At 33.1% G+C, this 21,685-nt stretch overlaps 2 protein-coding genes across 5 annotated transcripts in view; one reads left to right on the forward strand and one right to left on the reverse strand.

Moving 5' to 3' along the window:
• On the reverse strand, positions 1-1,779 carry LOC145326318 (uncharacterized). Of its 2 annotated transcripts, XM_080169609.1 has the most exons (3): positions 1,244-1,779; positions 643-736; positions 1-351 (listed from the first exon to the last, which is right to left on the reverse strand). In XM_080169609.1, the coding sequence occupies exons 1-3, from the start codon at positions 1,367-1,369 to the stop codon at positions 74-76; spliced, it is 498 nt and encodes a 165-aa protein (XP_080025735.1). In that variant the 5' UTR covers positions 1,370-1,779; the 3' UTR covers positions 1-73. The 2 variants fall into 2 exon arrangements, with proteins under 2 accessions (XP_080025735.1, XP_080025734.1); XM_080169608.1 differs by having other exon boundaries at positions 1-736.
• Positions 1,780-12,650: 10,871 nt separating this feature from the next.
• LOC145326322 (phenoloxidase-activating factor 3-like) overlaps positions 12,651-21,685 on the forward strand; it is a 74,215-nt gene continuing 65,180 nt past the window's right edge. For all 3 annotated transcript variants that reach the window (XM_080169611.1, XM_080169612.1, XM_080169610.1), the window contains exons 1-4: positions 12,651-13,000; positions 16,894-16,982; positions 17,796-17,872; positions 19,479-19,777. In XM_080169611.1, the coding sequence (XP_080025737.1) occupies positions 16,895-16,982; positions 17,796-17,872; positions 19,479-19,777 (464 nt within the window). In that variant the 5' untranslated portion in view covers positions 12,651-13,000; position 16,894. The remainder of the gene's footprint in view (positions 13,001-16,893; positions 16,983-17,795; positions 17,873-19,478; positions 19,778-21,685) is intronic.

Consider the following 21,685-nt stretch of genomic DNA (forward strand, 5'->3'; position numbering starts at 1 on the left):
TACTAATATGACGATAACCTTTTCAAGGCTTAATTTTGACCCGATATCCATAGAGGAATGCTCGTGGCATTGTTCATGGTTTGGCAGCTGCTGACCTTGTCGATACTGAGGATGATGTTGCGTTAGTACCTGTGGTTGTAGAGCCTGGTGTAGTACCTGGGGCCGAGCCTGTCTTGGCGGGAATTGCGGCACCAGTATTCTCAATGGCAGGAAATTCGGCTGTGGAGATAGCATCAACAGTGACACTATGATTTGGAGAATGTTGATCCTCATGGTCCTGCTCTGTCTGGGCTCCACGCAGCTTGTTGTCCTTCAGGTCCTGCAGTAGGCTCTTTATCTCTGTTTCGAAACCTTGAAAGAAAAGGTTACGGTTAGATTGGCCATTTTCACGCATGAATTTTACAATCAAATTATCAGTGCTTAATATTTCCTGTAGGGGAGGCAGTGGGGAAATCAGCCCGATGTGGCTTCGAGCCATAGGATTCTGCACTTTTATCCACTTAGGGGGGCCATCTTTTGGTTGGAAGGCGACGCTGGTGCCCGACAGTTTAGTCCTAGACGCGATTCCTGCGCTGTGTAGGTAGGTCATCAAGCTTCTATTTGTGTCCGCAAGATCGTGGGCACACTTAAGAAAACTCTTACCGTCGAAGGATACTGCAGCGGCGCTGGTCCAACCTGTCTTGTCGCGAGCCTTCTTGTCCAACAGTTGTAAATGCTTCTTCTTGTTGAGCATGAACTGAAAAAGCATATGGCGAGAGTAAAACCTGAAGATATAATTTCTGGGGCCTTTAACCCTCTGGCTTAGGGGATGAGAATACTCTATGGTATTAGAGTAATTGATGTTTGCGTCGGGGTCCTGTTCGACCAAGACAGGCCTGATGACAATGTCAAAAACCTCGCGACTTGTCGGCGTTTTATCAAGCCATGGGCACTGGACATTATTAACACGAATGCTCCACAGTCTGTCCCTTTGCTCCCTGTGAGCAAGTTGGGACAAGACATAATCATTGAGTGTGGATTGGCATTTTTCACGCGCGTTTGCATTAACGACAAAGTTCTCAAAGTTTTTTGTTAATGACACCACTCGTACAGCAATTTGCTGTTCCGATGAAAGTTCACCACCTTCCATTAACGTACGAAGTTCGTTCATTTCGTCGCGGTGTTTAACATTTAAAGTTTCAATTGAATCACGCAAACTACGAATCTCAGATAAAAAAGTTTTACTAAGAGTGTCGCTGCTCACCTTTTGAAGTTTCTCGTATGCTTGTACGCTCTCGGTTACGGCTTGACTGATGGCATCCTTTATGTCATTTTGTAAAAATGACCTTACTTGAGCTAAGGCATCCTGCGTTAGCAATTTCTTTGCCATTTTATAAAGCAGCAACACTATATAATTGAGATGTATATTCGAGCGTGGTCAGATAAAAACTGGTGTAAAAACCCGCGTGTTACACTAATCAATCTAGATTAGCCAATAGCCTGAAGTCATGTGACCGAATGAGAGTGCGTTGGACCAATCAGATCTCTTATCTGTCGGTAGGAACTAATTCCTCCAATGAGAGGGCTTCGTTACCGGCACTTTGTGTCAGCTGATAGCCTGCCTAGAGAGAGTGTGTGTGGGGGTAGGACAGCTGAGGGAGAGGGGTTGGTGTGCGCCTTGCGAGTGTGTGTAGATGAGGGTATGATGACTGGGGGATGGGGTATCCTTGGGGGGAGTCAAAAAGGGTAGAGTGTCTACTCAGTGGCTACCATAGATGTTGATAGCTGGAGGGTAGACTAAAGACTAAAGACTATATTAAAGATATTCATTCGTATAACAGACAGACGGGCACTTTATTATTTTTTTATGAACAGATAGTATTTTTTAAAATTTTCAAGGTGGTAGACGTAACCCCCCCCCCCCTCACACGGCCATTATATAGCCTAAAAACCTTCCTTGGACATATGTGAAACTTTCCTGAAAATTATAAAATGAAGAGTCCAGTAATTTACAAGATATTAACGGACATTCTGGCATTTGTATAAAAGATTTTTTTTTTTTTCAATTTAGGATTATGCAGTTCAAATAGATGTCTGAGAAAAACAAGGATGACAACATCCACATAAAAAATTATGGATGGAATCTAAGATATTCATTTTTACGGGAATTGATATAGGAAATCTTTACAAAACAAATTCAGCTGCCTATATTGAATAGCAGCAGAGATGATAATGTTTAACCGTAGTTAGCTTGACGGACTGGCGAACCGACGGATATTATAGAGTAACTTTGTTACAAGTAACGGATTTTGAACAACGTAATTTGGTAAACTTAAGATGGGAATTCCCCCTAAAAAATAACTTAGAATATATATTGCCGAATATTGATTTTACTGAAAACAACGTGAGAAAAAAAAACGGATTCATTTCCCGGATTTTGGTAAATCTTAAAAAGGGAATCCCCCTAAAAAAAATTTGTCAAACATTGTTTTAATGAAAGCATAGTAATCCTATTAAACAAAGTAATAAGTTTTTTGGTCTAACAGTTAAGATCTTTCTGGACCATTAAAGTTCTACATTTTAGGGATGCTATACACAGCACAGGATGGTTTTGGGCTATTTTATCCTAATTAGTGCAAAAAATTGTATTCATCAAACTTCCTTCCTTTGAAGGGGATGAGTTACATAAAAACCCTCTTATTACATATATATAGCTTTAGTCCGTACATTATCAATAGCACTCATTGTTAATTTAGGTATGTTAGAATTGCCCTGTCGAATTCAAGCTTGGCATGTTCACTGTTCAGACTTATTGATAATGTTAACTACTTAATGTACTGTTACTGTATTTGTAAACTAGAGGCTACGGTTGGAGGGGGAAAAGTTAAACCCCCTATCCCATTTTCGATTTGAGTTTTAAAAGAAAAATAAAAAATATTTTTTTTGGGAAGGGATAATTTTTGAATTGGAGGGTGGAGATACCCTCCCCGAAATTATTTGAAAACCTTCCCTGGATCTATAAGAAGCTTTCTTGTAAAGAAGAATAATATCAGTTCAGCGTTAAGCGAGATCTTTCGCTACAGATCTAAAAAGATTACTACTTTATACAATAGGATGTTCGTCTGTTTTATTTGTTGAGCTTTTTTATGGATGAGGTCATTCTTGTATTTGGATGTTATATACGGTTTTGCAATCGTATTCTCTTTGAAAAATACAAATAACAATTTAGAGCAGATATGTACGAATAAAAAAAAATAATTCGCATGTCATAAAAACTGCATAATATTTTTATTTATCCCAAAGAAAAATTTTCCAAAAAACAAAATTTTGCTTTCACTGAATACCCGCGGCATTAGCATAAATAATAGTGTACCTGCAGGCTATCGGTAAGGTATTAGTTAGGAGTATAGACCATGACGATAGTATTGACAGGTATTACTCATTACCATGCACAGTCAAAATGACTTATGTTCTTTAAAAATTCAACAAAAATAAAGGTTAGATTAATAGCAGATGTTTTTCTTACCATTGCTGCGCTTCTTTTGATAAATTTGAACTTGTTATTTAGAAACCTAAGCTCTCTCCATGTTTTAAATTTTATTAAGCATATATACCATATTCTATTTATGCTTTTTAAAAGCGAAGCTTTTCTATAATTAGGGTCGGTCCGTCCGTACGTCCGTCCGTAACGGATAGCTTTTTTCGTTAATTTAGGCATGTTAGAATTGTCCTGTTCAAACTTTGCATGGTGATTTCTGTAGTAGTTAGGTACGAGTTAGAAAGCGTAGCAACTCTATAATCACTACCAGAATGTCCGTACATTCATGTTATACATGTTGATTTTTCTACTTTTTTTAGCAACAAACTTTTGTGTGATATAATTATCCGATTGATCTGATTTTTGGTATACTGATTTCTGGGACAACAATGTACAATATCATAAGTGAAGCAACTCTATAATCAAGTCTTAAAATGTAAGTATGTCCATAAACATTATCCTGTATCAAGTCGTTTTTCAACAAATTTACTTAAAATTTTGTTTCGACTCTTTTATATTCTGATTATTCAGTTCAGACACTATACAAGCGTTAATGTCCGTTTGTCCTTCCATTTCAGAGCTTCGTTTTTATGGATGTTGTCATCCTTGTTATTTGTGCACTGAATATGGAGCATTTTGTGTGCAACAACTTAACACAAGCTTGTAAACATACATAGTTAGCGAAGCATTTATAAGTATAATTAAGTTGCAAAGTAAATGCACAATTTAGAGACAAACAACCAAAATGAGTTATTAAGTGAATGTTCAATTGTCAGTTGAATTTCTAAAGCCAGAAACTTATTTTCCATATTGTCAAAAGTTTTGATTCAGGCAACATGATTATTTATTTAATGGCAACAAATGCAAATAAATACATTATACAACTTGCCTACGACAGGAATAATTCTTTTTAAATTAATTAATCCTTATAATAAAGTAACAGGATGTTTGTCTGTTTATAACTATTTAGGGGAGGGTACCACCACCCTCCAAATCGCCCCTGACATTAAAAAAATTTCTTGTTTGAAGAATTAACGAGTTTATTATTAAAGGGAGTGTGAACGTAAAAATTTCTCATCTGATTATCAAATCTTAACATTTACTAAGCACATTTCACTACACTGATCAACCAAAAATGTCCTATTCACAAAAATATCCAGAAATAATGCCTTGATTTTATGGTATTTTGAGAGGGAAAAAGGAAAAAACAGGGAAAATCTGAACGTTTTTGTTTCTTATAATGTTTGTAGGGATATTTAACTTGTCATATATAGTTGAAACAATTTACTTACTGTTAAGGATTTATTTTATGCTATAAAATTGCCAATTCGTTTTTTTATAACGTAGTAATTAGGTAATAAAGACATATTTTAAATTCGTATTATTGACAAAAAAAATACCTCACTGTCTACAAAGGGTTGAATCTCATAGGTTATATAAAATAATAATATCCTTTTTTATTGTGATGAACAATAAATAACCCACTTTGGAGAATTAGTTTACACTTTTATCATACTGTTTATAAAGAAATATTGCGTCTTTATTATTTACAAATTTGTAATTAAAGGTGGGCGAGAGATGGGCCATTTAAAGTTAATTGGATAATAATAAAAAACCTGTTTCTGGCTTTGTTATTGTATTTGGTTTTCAATAAAAAAATATTGCTTATTTTATCAATTTCTAAGTAACTATACATTGGATTAAAGCAAGGATTATGTTAAAAGCCAGCTTAACTGTTAGGAAAAATCTAGAACTATGTGAAAAAGTTTAATTTTAGCTATAATGGGAGAAAAAAGCAATTTAATGCACATTTTATATAATACGGAAAATTTCTTCCTTTCCCCGTACCTTATAAAAATCGTCGGAAAAAGCCGTTTTTTCAGCAAACAAAAGCGCGTTTTGCTCTATCTGTGAGATATTATGAATGAGATAATGTTAAGATTTGATATTAAGATGAGAAAAATTTACGTTCACAGTCCCTTTAATGGAGTTGATCAATTATAGAATTCATTCCATTTTCTCACTTTTGATAAAAAAAAATTTTTAAGCTAATTTTTTTCTAAATTCTCTTTCTATTTATATTATCCAATTTCCATTATTTACAATTACATATAAAAACAGGGCCAGGATAAAGAGAAAAAAAAGAATTTTACCAAAAAGTTTCAAAACACGTTGTCTCATTTTTTAGCTTAAAAACTTTAAAAGCTTTCATTAAACTTATACTAGTATTTTAATCTACAGAAGAGATATATTGTTCAATGAAATTGGGGCTATACATTAGCTTATCGTCCATTGTCTTTAACATTTATCATTTGATTTAAGGAGGAAAAATATTTTGCCGTTGACCCATCCCTACAACCCTGCGATTACCCTATCTGTTGTGCAAATAAAATAAAGGAAATACATAAATATATGTACACTTTGCTAGTTATACAAATATTTTGTACTATTACATGTAGTAATATAATTGTGCAATATTTGAAATCATCTATATTACAAAGTACAATGATGTCAATCCATCTGTCCCTTAAGATCTCGGTAACCACTGAACCGATCGGATTCTACTCTTCGGGGAATATACCTACTGGTCCTCTGGTGGTTTTAGGCTATTTTTTTGAGGGGTGGGGCACCCCCAACCCCCCCCCCCAAAAAAAAAAAAATTCCCCCCATTTTTTACGAATTTTTACAAATTTTTACGAATTTTACAAATTTTTACGAATTTTGCGAATTCGTCATTTATTTGCGATCCATTTTCATTTTTTTCGGCTGGGTTGGTAATAGAAGTGGCTAGGAGCGAAGCCGCTAGTAAGATTTTTTTGCCTGAAGCTTAAGATATCAACATTTACTGAACCGATTGAGTTTTCATTTTTAGCGAGCTTTATACAGGTCCAGTGATGGTTTTGGGCTTATTTATATCAGTTTTGAGACTTTTTTAGCTCCTCTTTGCACCTTCGAGTAAAAAGCCCCTAGATGCCAGGGGCTTGGCCGCTGGAGGTACTATATAAGGATAAGTCAATGGCAAATAGAAGAGATAGGGACCGAAGGACTTTAAAAATATCTACCCTGAAAACTACAGTTATGGCGGTTCTAAAGTTTTGAAGATTTTAAAGAACAAATATGAAGCATTTCTGCTTTTACAAAAATATTTGCTTGTACTGTTCCTTATAAAACTTATCAATTGCGAAGAACCTCTATAATTCCAATTCATTATATTCTGTTTATAATGATGTTTGGAAAAGTGAAGGGGACATTGGACTGTAAATTAGATCCGGCACCCAAAGTTTTATAAACACGTTATCTAATTAGTTGGATAAAAAGTTTTGTAGTTTCATTAAAATTTAATAAGTTGTTTCCAAACTAATAATGTCTAAACTTCTTAACAAGAAATTTAATCTACAGCACCTGATTCATATTTGCCTCTTACTTATATATCTAACTCGTAAAGTTTTTTTTCTTTCGGTACATTTCACTGGTTAAGGATAAAGTCATTCTTGTAATTGATTGATTAGATAATTAGAAAATTCTTCATTGAAAATTTATATACGATACATAATTTTAAAACTTGGCTCAGAACCGATTTTAATCCGGTGAAAATTAAATGGATTCGGAGCTCTACTGAAATATAATTCTCTGTTGTATGTTCTAAAACATAAACACTAGAGTTTATTTACAACTCTTTATTACCCTCTTATTATTTACCATTTAATTTTACTTATAAATTAAATTAAAATCTGCTATTACCCTATCACTGTTTTCATTAAGTAACGGAACCCAAGGACAAAACTGACAGATTAATAATTATTAATGGTAAACCCAACCAAAATTATTTTAAATCACAAGTTCAACATACTTTAGCCAGGATTAAAGGATTGGTAAAAAAGATGTATTAGCCGTATGATACCATTTATAACTTATAGGATAAGACACTCCCAATTATGATAAATAATTGTTACCTTCGGAAAATCTATAATACTAAGTAGAATGAGGTCTGTCCGTCTATCACTCTATTTGAAGCTAAAGATCACAGTAATCACTGAACCGATTGGGCTCTACTCTTTAGGGAATATAGATATCGGTCCTGAGGTGGTTTTAGGCTATTTTTTTTATTATATAAAGTTGTAAAGGTTTTTGTCTGAAGCTTAAGATCACAAAAACTACTGAACCCTATTGGCCAATTTACATTAAGATAAAAGTCTTCGTGTGGTCAAGCACCTTTAAAACAGAGTACATACAAGCTAGTTGCATTGCCGCTAGTTAATATTATAATGAGTCTAAAATCTTTGTAATTAAAAACAAATCGAACTCATCTTTAAAAAATATTTTTGCTCATTTAATTATCCCTAAATGCCAATCTAGCTGCTCCAAATTTCATCATTCAAGTACAAAATTGATGATTAGACATGTAAGTAATGCTAAAAGTACAGTTAGAACAATTTTTCCTAAGGCCATCCGGGATAAAATTGCAAGTGTTTCTTGAAAGCAACAAAAAAAAGTTCAAAGGTGATGATTTGTGTTTACGAGTTATCACTCTTAGATTATTAAAAGGTCTTGTCTGCCTAGGGCTCCGTAGCCTTAGCTGCAGCCACTATCAATCGGAGCCACTCACCACTGCAGTAATCAACTGCTACATAGTTCTCTATTTTCCTAAAAGTTAAGCCTACTTTTAACATATATCTTGCTTTTATTTTTTTTATAAAGCTACAGCCGCTTCACGCGCCTGAAGTTGCAGCTGCCGATCTGACAGATCTTTACAGCTCAGTAAAGCTAGCTACTCTACTGTTGTATGTAATCTACTTAAGCTGTGCTTTATGGAACGTATTAGCCTAATTAAAGAAACACCTGATGTACAAGGATATTGACCCAAAATTAAAATTGGGCCCTCAAGCAGCTAAATTCATTGGATTATACATATTTGTATGAGTCAGAGGGGCATGAACAAATATTATTAAATCAATAAATATTTTCCTCATTGACTCACTCACTCAATCACTCAATCCAACAGAAAAGTTAAGTTCCGCTATTAGAGTGGCCGTAAAGTAAAATCTATTAGTAGAAGACAATGCCGTTCAAGCTTTTTTGTACTTTTTGTTAGATTTACAATAAAACATTGTTAAAATATTTTACCAATTTTTAAATTCTTCAAATTTCCTAATAAGGAGAGGACAACGAAAAACAAATTAATATATAACACTCTCTTTCTCTCTCTATAATATGTTAAATCACTAGTTGATTCGTCCCTAGCCTAAATATCCAAGGAAAATAGCCTTAAACCAACCCAAGACATTTAAAAAGCTTCCCTGAAACCTCATTACTTTATATTTAGTATAGTACATATAAAATATAATTACATCTACTACGCATTTTTGATCGTGTTCGAAATTGTTTTTAGAATAATTCTCCCCATGGGCCATATCTGTTTTTGTGTCCATTTAAGTTAAAGGCCCTTTCTTCAGGGAGAAGGGATATGGCTCATAAAGAAAAACTGTTTTACGCAAAAGATTTCTCAAGTCAGGCTTATTACAAAGAAACATAATATAAAAAACAATATAAAGTAAAAAAAATGTTCCATTTTACCGGCGCTGAATAGTTTTTTTTCGGATGCTTTTTCCCTACTGGCTAATTTTGTTGCAAAAAGAATGTAGGACAAACAAGGATGACAACATCCATAAAAGCGAAGCTCTGAAACGATATGCCAGACGAACATTAACTTTTGTTGATTGTCAGAACTGAATATACAAAATATGAAAATATATGGTTTGACAAAATTATACGTAAATTTGTTGCAAAACTTCGATGCTGTGTGTATTGGTGCAAAAAATATGACGTAACAAAAAAATTAGCCAATGAGAGTCCACTACCATTGCCGCCATTGGTCAATAACGGCCTCTCATTGGCTAATTTTTTTTGTTACGTCATATTTTTTGCACCAATACTCACAGCATCCAAAACTTCTTAAATACAGAATTCTGTTTAAGGACATACTGACATTTTTAATACTTGATTATAGAGATGCTTCGCTCATAATATCAGATCAATCGGATGATTTTATCACATAAAAAATTGTTGTTAAAAAAGTAAAAAAATCAAAATGTTTAAAATGGACGTACGGACATTCAAGTAACGATTATAGAGTTGCTACGCTTTCTAAATCGTACCTAACTACTATAGGAATCACCATGTAAAGTTTGAAATCGATAGGACAATTCTAACATGCCTAAATTAACAAATAAAAGCTAACTATCTCGGACGGACGGACGTACGGACCGACCCTAATTATAGAAAAGCTTCGCTTTTAAAAATACCTCATGCTGCTACAGAAATATATGGGCGTGCGAATTAAAATCTAGCGAAGCTACTCTTTAATTATCAGGGATCTTAAGGGATAGGACTATGAATTAACGTAGATCCCAAATGATGACAAACAAAATTATCCCTCATGTAAATTAAAATGATTGTTGGACACTGCTAATATCAACAACTAATCTAGATTTTTAAAAGCTACCGTTTTTGAGGCAAGAAAGAAAAAACTTTGTGTACCATTGTAATATACCTAATTCATATAAGGAAAGAAAATTGAACAGAATAAAAAAGATTATATTATTAGATCAACTGAAGAAACAATCAGAAGTCATTAAAGAGTTTCTCTAATGAGGAAAAGTTAATTTTCCCTTTAAAAAAAGCCTATCAAAAAGGAGAGAAAAAAATGGGTATAAAAAAACGATGACAATACAGAAAAAAAGTCCTTAAGTTGCTTATTTCATAATGCGTTTTTTTTGTCTGAAGCTTAAGATTTCGATAACAACAGAATTGATTGCTTTTTCCTTTTTTGGGAAGCTTCACATAATTCCCGGGATGGTTTAGGACTATTCTTCTAACCTCTTTGAGTTTCTAGATGCTAGTGGCGCAACCGCTAGTATAATAAAAAAGAATAATTCTTATCTTATATACTTGATATTAAAAAGATACAATAATTCAATTGACACTTGCTTTCAAGATTATTCTTTGTTCTTACAGGAATCCTTATCTGTTTTTCAGAACAAGTTTCCCGTCTCTGGCAACAAGGAACTTCCTTCTTTGTTTTCCATTTCAAGATAAATACAGGGATAGAGGGAAAGGACAATAAAAGATAAATTTATCTTCCCCCAATTTGAGATTCAGTAAGTTGCAAATTATGGGGGAGGAAAGTTTGTAAATTAAATTTAACTGCCATTGCCCTTTCCCTGAGAATAAATCCAACAAGCAAAAAAGTTATTCCTAAGGAAATTAGAAAATTACCAAAACAGTAAAATAATTGTCTGTAGGTAGAATTTGTAGTGTTACTTAATGGTTTTGGTAACAAAAGAATCAGACTAAGGTCCTGTTTCTATTGAAAAACTCAGGGAAGGAGGTAACACTTAACTGAAAATTTTATGGATGTACCCAAATTTTTATAAGCACGTTTTCTCATTCGGTGACTTTTGGGTACTTTTATTTTATATTAATTTGTTGGTTCAAACTTACAGGTTTAAGACAAAATTGCAACTAATGATCTACTTTACAGAAAAGATAATTTTGTTTATATCGTTGCAGAGGGTAGTACAGCAATTATTCGTTGATTGTTCTATCCCTTAAGATCCTTGAAAAAGCAGCATTTAACAACCCCGCCTTTACACCACAACACCGGGGTGTTGCAACAAATCATTACAACTTCACAACAGCAAAAGTTGCATTAAAAAATCATTTTAGAAGAGTCTTAGGTGTAAGAGTTTGATTTGACTTATTTAACAAGGAAAAAATTAAAAACATTATTTGAAACTACTTTAGTAATTGAAATTAATTTTATTTTTTTTGTTAGAAGTTCAATGAGATTTTTTTCTTAAAACTTTTTTTGATGCAACCCTTGATTTTTTTTGAATAAACACTTATCCAACAATACTCAAGAATAGAACTACAGCCAACTGCCAAAGTTAAGTTGTAAAACAAAATCAAGAAGTATATACAATATGTATTTTGTAAGTAGCTGGGTGTATTTTTGTGTCCAGTAAGATCTCGTAAATGCCAGAGTGATCAGTAAACAAACCTCTGAGTACATATTGTGGTATTAGCATTTTTTAGCATATTTTAGGCTATTCAGAATGGACATTAATAACCCCTGCACTGGAACCCTCCCTCCTCCAGACTATAACAGCAAAATATTTGAAAAATTGCTGCTAGTAGTTTAAAAACCTTTATTGACATTTTTGCTACAGGTTACTTTTTAAAAACCCTCTGGGATTTTACATCTTGCACCTACCATTGGCATTGATTTTGCTAATTTGCAGTGTTTCAGTGTAGAATTGCATTCACACCAAAGCCAACAGTTTATATGCTTTTCTTTCTTATTCTCTTTCTTCTTATCTTTGTCTTCATATCTTTCACCTTTCCTAAAAGCAACAACAGTTTATAGAAATGGTCAGTATATCCTGCATACAGATAAACAAACAGTAACTTGGGAAGGGAGGGACATTGTAAAATACAATAGCACCCAAAGTTTTATAAGCACGATATCTCAATGGTTGGCCTAAAAACGTTGGGTGCTTTTATTAAATCTTGGGATAGTGTGCAAATTTAGTATTTTAACTTTTCCACCAATAATTGTAATCTAGAGAAGGGATAATCTTAAGATCCCTGAGAAACAACACAAACCCACGCATGATTAAACATTCAAACTATTGATTGGCTGTTTCTCTACTCGCGCGTTAAATTTATGACGTCATTTAAACGCTGCCAACAATCGCGCAACCTCGCATTAGTAAATTAATTTGTTAATCACGCAACCTTACACGCATAAGGGTGTATGTGCATGCATGTACTTAGATTAAAAAAGAAGCGCACTGCATCGCCCCTCCCCCTCCTATCCACTCACCCTTCACAGGGCTCGCTTTGCGTATGTTAGTCAGTTCTTCCTTCCGTACGCCTCGATGGTTTCACTTTCAAGTGGAGAGATAGAGGGAAGGAGTGAGATTGTCAGTGACAACAGAAAGAGAGAGTGAGAGAGATAGAGAGAAAGAAAGAGAGAAAAAGAGAGAGAGAGAGAGACCCTGAACGCGCGTCAAGTTTACACAATATGATATATCTATCTATCCATATATGTATATTAGTGTGTTTAAACCACTCTATCTTAACAAGTCATCCTAATAGTCCATTACAAACAAAATCAAATAACAGCAAAAAACCAAGTGATTAAATTTTTTTTTTAAATACCACAAAATTTACAGTTTAAAGTGAAAAGAAGTGTATTTTTTTATTCTTTAAATATTTGCAAAAAGTTATGTCGTCTTTTATTGCTAAAAGTTATCTAAAATTTAGTGAATATTAATGATAACATAATTAATAAATATATTGCATATGAAGCAATTTTAGTTGTGAATATGAAGTGGTAATACAAAGTGAGTAGTTATTGCCCACTGCTGCTGCGTTTGGCACCTTACTTTCAGACTTAAATGCACGGTATCAGACTTGCAGGTGGTTGCTTGGTTGGTCAAGTTATTTCACCTTGGAACAATTTTTTTTAATATTTCATGTTTTCCAAGGACGGTCATGAACATAATCTAAATGATAATAGAGTAGCTGCGCTTAAAAAAAATATATAATATTTTTCTGCTGAAAGGGATATTTTATACAGAAAATTTTTTTTCCATTAATTGAAAAAATAGAATCTTTTATTGATAGTGATTGCGTGATAAGTAAAGCTAATCATTATTTGTTTGATAGAAATATAAAGTATGAGCATAAAAACCTCCTCAAGACTTAAATCTGAAAATTAAATAGCCTAAAACCTGTGTGAATCTTACTTAAAATAGATAACCCAATCAGTTCAGTAGTTATTGAGATCTTAAGCGTCAGACAAAAAACCTTACTATTTTATATAAAAGAATATGTAGAAAGTAAAGTAACCAAATTTATCCGTGCTCTTTAAGCCGGTTGCCTGTTAGAGTAATGTAAACTGATTTTTTTTATTCAAATGCCAAAAATCATGTACTTTTCTTTGAGATAAAAAAATCTACTTTTTATATAACGAGTGGCTTTGCTTGTAGCATCTAGCTAGACTAGAATTTTACAGATAAAAAAACCTTACTACTTTTGTTTTAAAATTTGGAGACATGGAGGAATTAATGGTTTAAATATTTAAAATAAAGTATTTTCAAATTAATTATTTAAATAGTGAATTAAGAAACCTGTATGACAAATACATTATAGTCAAGCTTACAAGCAAACAACATATGTTTCAATGTTTAGCAGTAAAATAATAGGATCAAGTTTAAAATACGTTATTAGCTCCTGACGGACAAACGGCTGGCAAAACCAAGAAATTTTATTATAAGAATCATCAAAACAAGCCCATAACCATGCACTGCACGTGTATTTTATATTTACGTGTATTTTTGAGTTTTGAATGTTGTGGATTTATTATTGCCATTCCTTGTGTGTTTGATTAAAATCCAAGAAAAGAAGCCAGCAGTTTCATGTAATTAAACTGTCCTTAAGTTATAGGAAAAAGGCCTTAGGTCGTATGTCTAGCTTGATCCTAATATTATTACATTATATTTTCATAACATACTTCATAACTCAAATCTTAAGAAAATTAATCACTATCGACTTCAAATAATATTTGATGAATTATATCAAAAACAAGGATGACAACATCCATAAAAGCGAAGCTCTGAAACGATAGGACACGCGGACATTAACACTTGTATAGTGTCAGAACTGAATAATTAGAATATAATTAGAGTCAAAGCAAAATTGTGAGTAAATTTGTTGAAAAACTTCTTGATACAGGATAATGTTTATGGACATACTTACATTTTTAGGACTTGATTATAGAGTTGCTTTGCTTATAATATTGTACTTTGTTGTCCCATGAATCAGTATACCAAAAATCAGAATATTCGGATAATTAGATCACATAAAAAATTTTTGTTAAAAAAGTAAAAAATCAACATGTTTAAAATGGACGTACGGACATTTTGGTAATGATTTTAGAGTTTCTACGCTTTTAAAATCGTACCTAACTACTACTCTACAGGAATCACCATGCAAAGTTTAAAATGTATAGGACAATTCTAACATGCCTAAATTAACGAAAAAAGCTATCTGTCTCAGACATACGGACGGGCGGACGGACGGACGGACGGACCGACCCTAATTATAGAAAAGCTTCTCTTTTAAAAACCAAGACAAATTAAATTAAAAATACAAAACAAATAATAACAGACTTGAGTAAATAAGTTAAAGGCATTAAAGTACATTGTATATGATTAGATTTAAAATTTGTAATCCGTAAATACAAGAAAATATATAATCTTTTACATGAAATTTCAAACAAGGTTTTAAATCGATAGGCAATTCTATTATATATTTAAGTTTGAGTGAAAATACATCTGTCCCACCGTACGGACGGACTTGCCGAAAATGTAAAAAATTTGTAATCTAAAAGATAAAAATAAGATGAAACGGATAGAGAGAGAGACTGTTCTTTTTATGTTATTATATATACGATATTTTTTTGAAAAGGAAATAATTTCTGTGAAATTGATGTAAATAAAATTGTTGTGAAACGGTATTATGAAAATTGGTATCTGGTGCAGTTCACGGTAAAATTTTTCTGGGATCAGTTATCTCAAAACATCAGTTTTTACTTTAAAGGCTGCTAGCTGCCAAACGGGTGAATGTAAACGTTCTGCAAGTACATCGTTATAAGCAACATAAGAAGGATTTTAGATAATCTGAAATAGCCAAGATCCAATGATGCACAGAAAAATGCGCGTTAAATAAGTCTTTTTCGTGCATTTATGTGCATTATTGAAAATTCCAGATTATTTGTAGACCTTCTTTTGTCGGTTACAAGATTGTGCATACATTCAGCCGTTTGGCCGCTACCAGCCTTTAAAGTTCAAAGATTTTTTGATATTATGGATACCAGGAACATGTAACCGTGAACTGCACTTGATCCTGAAATTGATCTAAAGTATACAATATATGTAAATGCTCACATGTTACTAAGACATGTTGTACTTTCATATAACATATTCATAGGAATAGCTTTAAACCAAACTATGACATTGACCAAAGCGAAAACGACTGATTTTTCTTTTGTACTGTTATCTCATCGACATGAGCACAGCACAATAGACATAATGTCATTATTAGAACAGCCTTTAAAAATATGGCTCATAACATCGACGTTCTAACTAATAAAAAGACATACCATCAGTGGGATGCCAAAATAATCCAACTCAAAACAAAATTAAGGTGGGCGGATACTCTTCCTAATGTACTCCTCCTCTACACTCCCTAATATACCCCCCCGGCCCCCCCCTCCTCTGATAAAACAGCCAATAGAGGTGATGTCTAAAAAAAGTCACCTCTACCCCCCTAAAAAAAATCATCTATTCAAGAACAAAGATAAAGGGTACTAACCCTATTCTAAAACCAATTATATATGCGCAGGATAACGTGGGCAATCATCCTATAAACAGACACCCGTTTGATTGCATGACATTTATCCCCAATCCATGTCAATTCTCCCGAAAGACAAAAAAATTGTTAATATATATATTAAATTTCGTATTTACATCAAACACGTATTTATTTAATTTTTAATTTGATATTGTTAACATGATTAACATATAAGCATCTGTGTCTATACATGTGAAATTCCTATATACACCAGTATATTAGTTGTATAAATGGATATATCATTACTTGGATCTTTCACCAGATAATTATGTTCTCTAAAAATGTGAAACACACAGCCGGCTAAAAAAACGATTCTCCCCTTCCATACCTATCCTCATACTAGATGATAGAATTGACCAATAAATGATATCCATGTTAGCAAGTTTAATTGACGAAAATTTTTCCCCTGTCATAATAATGCACGAATTAGGGCCATTGTTGTAAAGAAAATATATTAATCAAATACTGTAAAGCAGCAAATTTAATGTTTTTAGGAACCACTAAGATGTCTAACATGGCAAAACTAATTTTTCTTCAATGTTTAGGAAAGTTTAGTATTAGTTCAGGTCCGGTTTTATGCTTTTTGAAAAATAGATATGATCCCAAGGAAAAATAACCTTGTCAGAAAAAATAAAAACTTTACCCACCGGCTTCTTGTGTACGGCTAACGGAAAAGCCACAGATATCTTGAAATACATATCAGACAACCAATCATTTAATTGCACCATTTTTGTCTAAAAGTTCAATAATATGTATGTCATTATGGTCACTTATATGACATATAACATTGTCGACATAAACGAAAATGGGAATGTCAACGAAACACTTCCATGCATAACAGGGACAATAAAATGCAAAGTGACATAACTACCAACCAACCAGCAAAACTAACCCAGGATGTTCAACCTTCCCCTTCCTTCCCTCTCCTTGTTCCAGTCAACTCTCTTCTCCTCTCTCCTTCTCCTCACATGGGTTGAGGATGTCTCAGGAAAAAGCTTTTTAAAAAATCCGTCAAATCTTTGCAAATTATAATTAGCTGTCTATAGTGCCCTAGCAAAATGGGGATAGATGTTACCGCTTTTGGCCTACCTATTCTATTGACGTCATACCCTGCATCTTTTCTAGGGGGTTTCTTTCCCCCTTCCCTTTCTTTCTCTTTCCCTCTAGTATGACGTCAATAGAATAGGTGGGCCAAAAGCAGTGACATCTATCCCCTCTTTTCTAGGGCACTTTAGACAGTTAATATCTTTAAGTCGTTTTCAAACTATAACAATATTTAAGTAAATTTTCATTTATACTCTTTTAAATCAATTTTATTGTGAACTATTATTTATGGTACGAAAGCTTCTCTATGATTCCAAGTATCTATCGACTGTTCTTTAGCTAGGCTTATTGAGGAAGACTGATGTTCTCGGCTATTATAAAAGTTATATGTTTAGTATGCTTTTCTACGTTTTTTTTTCTTCAATTTGTTAGTACATTAAACGGAAGATTTTCTTAGCTAGTATTAAGGATATACATGTCTGAAAAGTTCTGTAAAGATATCAATGACCAATAAACATCTGCATTATAACTGACTATGATAGACCGTCGGACCATAATGCTAATTTGTAGATTTGTCATGGCTTGTCAGTACGTATTTCCTTTCAAATTATTTTATTCATTGCTTCGTTTCTTATGAATGTTGGTTTCCTTGTTTTTCTTTAAAACAATTGTAGTGTGACAATTTTTTTAATATCTTGCATACTATAACCTCGTTCTGTTGTGCCTAACTTGGTTTTTAAAAGCTTATCACTACCAGGAGGTGTGTACCTGTCCAGCAGCCTCTCTTCTGGAGGGGCAACTAACCCCCCATATGTACAGCATATACTTCAGGTTCCAGTCATTGTGCAATTTCCTGGGAGGGAGGGGACATTGAACTTGGCCCCAAAATTAAAAAAAACACGTTTTTTCATATTCATTAGCTTATAAAATTTAGGAATTAATGAAAGGCATCATGATTTGTGTAAAAACTAGCAGCGTCTGCAAATAATCTACAGATTTGGCAAATTTGTTTATCGTAATCGGAGTTACATTAATCTATCGTAAATTATCATGTCCCTTAGATTTGTTACCTTGCATTAGCTCGAAAGGCAGAGGTGTGATATTTCTATGCCAATCGCCTTCAATGCCCCCCGTCAGACATGCTTGTTTCTGATTGCACAACCTTTGTCTAGAAGTCCTAAAAGTGCATTGCTCGAGTTGCGCTTGTTTAAGGAGTAAAATACTCCTAACACACCCATTTAATTAATTGGTGTTGAAATTTGAATCTTTTTGTGAATTTTATAAAAACTGAATTATGAATGCACCATTGCACATTTCTTACAAAATGTTATTTGAGACAAAATTTATTGTTAATCATATAAATTTATTAGAATATCATATAACAGCTTACATACATTTTATACTTTAATATACCCATATCATTTTCAATTTCGAATCTTTTTTATATTAGTATTTGTAAAAAAAATTTAAAATCAAGAACTTTTTTTTCCAAACTTATTTAGGTTGTATTGCAAAAGACTATCAGTTTTGCCCCTAGTGGATTCAAGGCGTACTTGAGGCAATGGGGGGTGGGGGAAGTCGACCAGTCAATTTCAATTTTAGATTTAAAAAGGGAAAGGAAAGAGTAAATTCTTTAAAGAGGGATTAATTTTTTTTCAGACGATTCCTCTTGGTTAACGAAATAGTTACAAACCTTCCGTGGACCTACAAGAAGCTACACTGTAAAGGAAACCAATTTCGGTTCAGCGGTTAGCTATATCATTCGCTATATAAAAAAAAAGCTTACTACTTTATATAATAGGATACTTAACTTTATTTTGGCATGTATTTTCAATAAATCTCCATACTTTAAATTACCAACTCTTTTAAATTGCCTTTCCATAAACTTATGGCGTTTTCGTTGTTTTATATAATTGAACATTTAAGTAAAATGCACGAGGAATGGTATATGGAATATGGAATGTGTCTATCTAAGTACGTGTCGTGTTGTCAAGGACCCTTACAATTCAATTCGTCAGATTTTATTAAAAACTTATGATTTCAAATTTTCGGCAATTTACCTTCAACTGAAGTGTTACAACATTTTTTTCCCTTTAAGTGCCTATTGAGCACTGAAAGCCCTTCCCCTTGGTTTGGAATAAATAGAAAATAAGTGGGTGGGTAGTTTCTTCCTATCCTCCACCCCTTACTTTCAATTTATTTCAAAACTAGGGTATAATAGCTTTCAACAGAGAAAAGAAAATTCTAATTAATGAGGGCTGATTTAAGTGGTCCACTTGACGGTTAAAGGAAATTCTTTTCTGGCTCTATGAATCATTTATTTTCAATTGGTTGATCTTTTTGTTTAGCTAAATTCATTTAAAGGTACCAATAAAAGCAGTCAACGACTGTTAATACGTTCAATAATTGCACAATCACTGACAACTCTGTACTGCAGGCTGCCAGTGAAGCATCTGAGAATCTGAATCTTATCAACGAAGATGCCTTAGAGACCAACACAAACTATGAAATCAACGACTTTGATACAACAACACTGAATCCCTACGATGATCTAGTCACAGTTAAATCACAAATTCTTGGTTTGTTAAACCAAACAGACGAGGGGTTGGCGATTACGGACGCGCCACGATTATTGCGGCTGCTCCGCGCCCGCCGGTCAAGCAGGCGGATGGCGCGCGGATTGTCCGATATGTTTGCGTCTGTCTTGGGCATTCAGGATGATCTTACTCTAATCAGGTTATTATTTTGTTCATAATATTTTTATTGAAAATGTTTTAGATAAAAACAGCAAAATGAAACAGTTTCAGTTTGACTAAGAACCAGTTCTAATCTAGCGGATATTTATTGCTTTCAAGGACATACTGGAATAATTTTTATCGCTATGTTTTATCAACAGCTTTCTGCGGTTATAAAAATGGACCTACATTTATAATATTAAAACTAGCTTTGTTAGCCACGAGATGCGGAAGATACGGGCTAACAAAACTGGTTTTAATAATATGAATTTAACCTTCTATATTCGTAGAAAAATGAACATAACAATACGATACATGATTTTTCAGTATGGCTGAGAACTGGTTCTAATCCTGCGTATATTAATCGGTTTCGAGACCATACAGAAAAAATCTTTATAAAGATACATACATCAATAGATAAAATTGTACTTTGTCAAAAAAATATAAATATCTATTAATTTGTTTATATTTATTAATTAAATTCTAAAAACTAATATAATAATTGGTGTATCTGTTAACCGTTAGTTCTCATTAAATATTTATTTTAGTTAAATAACAAGTAAAAAAAACATTAAAAACGTTTAATTTTAAGGATTTAAACTTATTTAATATGAAAGTAGTTGAAAAATAGCCACCCAAATGCTTTAGATAAATATAGAAAAAAGGCATACATTAAAGGGAAAACTAATTCTGTTTAATGGTTATCGTTACTACTTAAAATGACAGGAAAAGAACCCGCTTATAATTATACTTTTGTGCTGACGTTTTGTCCCCCCCCCCCCCTCCCAACCCCTAGGGCACTAGAGGCCTCTAGGGACGTCGCTGCTGATCACTAATAATGTGATAAAAAATTGTAGGAATCTTAGGACAAATGAAAATAAATATCACCTATAATGAGAAAACTACCCCTTTCTTACATGTACAGAGATCAAAATTATTGGTTTAAAAGTTTATACACTGGAAGTTTGAACCAACCAATCAAGATATAAATAACAGTGTAGTGTTATATGTGGTCAGCCATTACTACTAATATCGTTTAATGTCATATAGTCGTCAAAAAAATTTTAAAAGCGAAGCTTTCCTATTAAATGGGTCGGTCCGTCCGTACGTCCGTGCGTCCGTCCGTACGTCCGTTCGTCCGTCCGAGATAGATAGCTTTTATTCGTTAATTTAGGCATGTTAGAATTGTCCTATCGATTTCAAACTTTGCATGATGATTCCTGTAGTATTTAGGTACGATTTAGAAAGCGTAGCAACTCTATAATCATTATCAGAATGTCCGTACGTCCATTTTAAATATGTTGATTTTTCTACTTTTTTAACAACAAATTTTCATGTGTTCTAATTATTCGTTTGATGATTTGATCGGATTTTTTGTATATTGATTCCTGGTACAACAAAGAACAACATTATAAGCGAAGCAACTCTATAATTAAGTCCTAAAAATGTAAGTTTGTCCATAAACATTATCCTGTATCAGTTTTTAAACAAATTTACTTAAAATTTTGCTTCGACTCTTATACTTTTATATTCTGATTATTCAGTTCAGACACTATACTGATATAAGGCACACGAAAAAACGTTGTTCAATAGTAGCTATAATTCTTAAATCTAAAGTCAATTTGACGGCCAGTAAAGGATTACAAAACTATATATGTAAATGCTACTCCTCTAAACATCCTTCCCTTATATAATTCAAAATTTTGGCATCACTGCCTATATTCAGATTTTAAATTTTAAATGTCACTTATTTTAAATTATAAAAGTTTAATTTGATGTTATAAAATTGATTGGTGCGAAGCATTTCTATAATCCCTATAGGTTCATTTACATACTTATATCTAGTTTTCGCTCTATCTATCTCTTCATCTATCACTCAATATATTTCACCGTCTATTTATTCATCTAT

This window comes from Acartia tonsa, chromosome 8, assembly GCF_053477335.1.
Source record: "Acartia tonsa isolate MP-2025a chromosome 8, ASM5347733v1, whole genome shotgun sequence".
In the NCBI taxonomy this organism is placed as follows: domain Eukaryota; kingdom Metazoa; phylum Arthropoda; class Copepoda; order Calanoida; family Acartiidae; genus Acartia; species Acartia tonsa.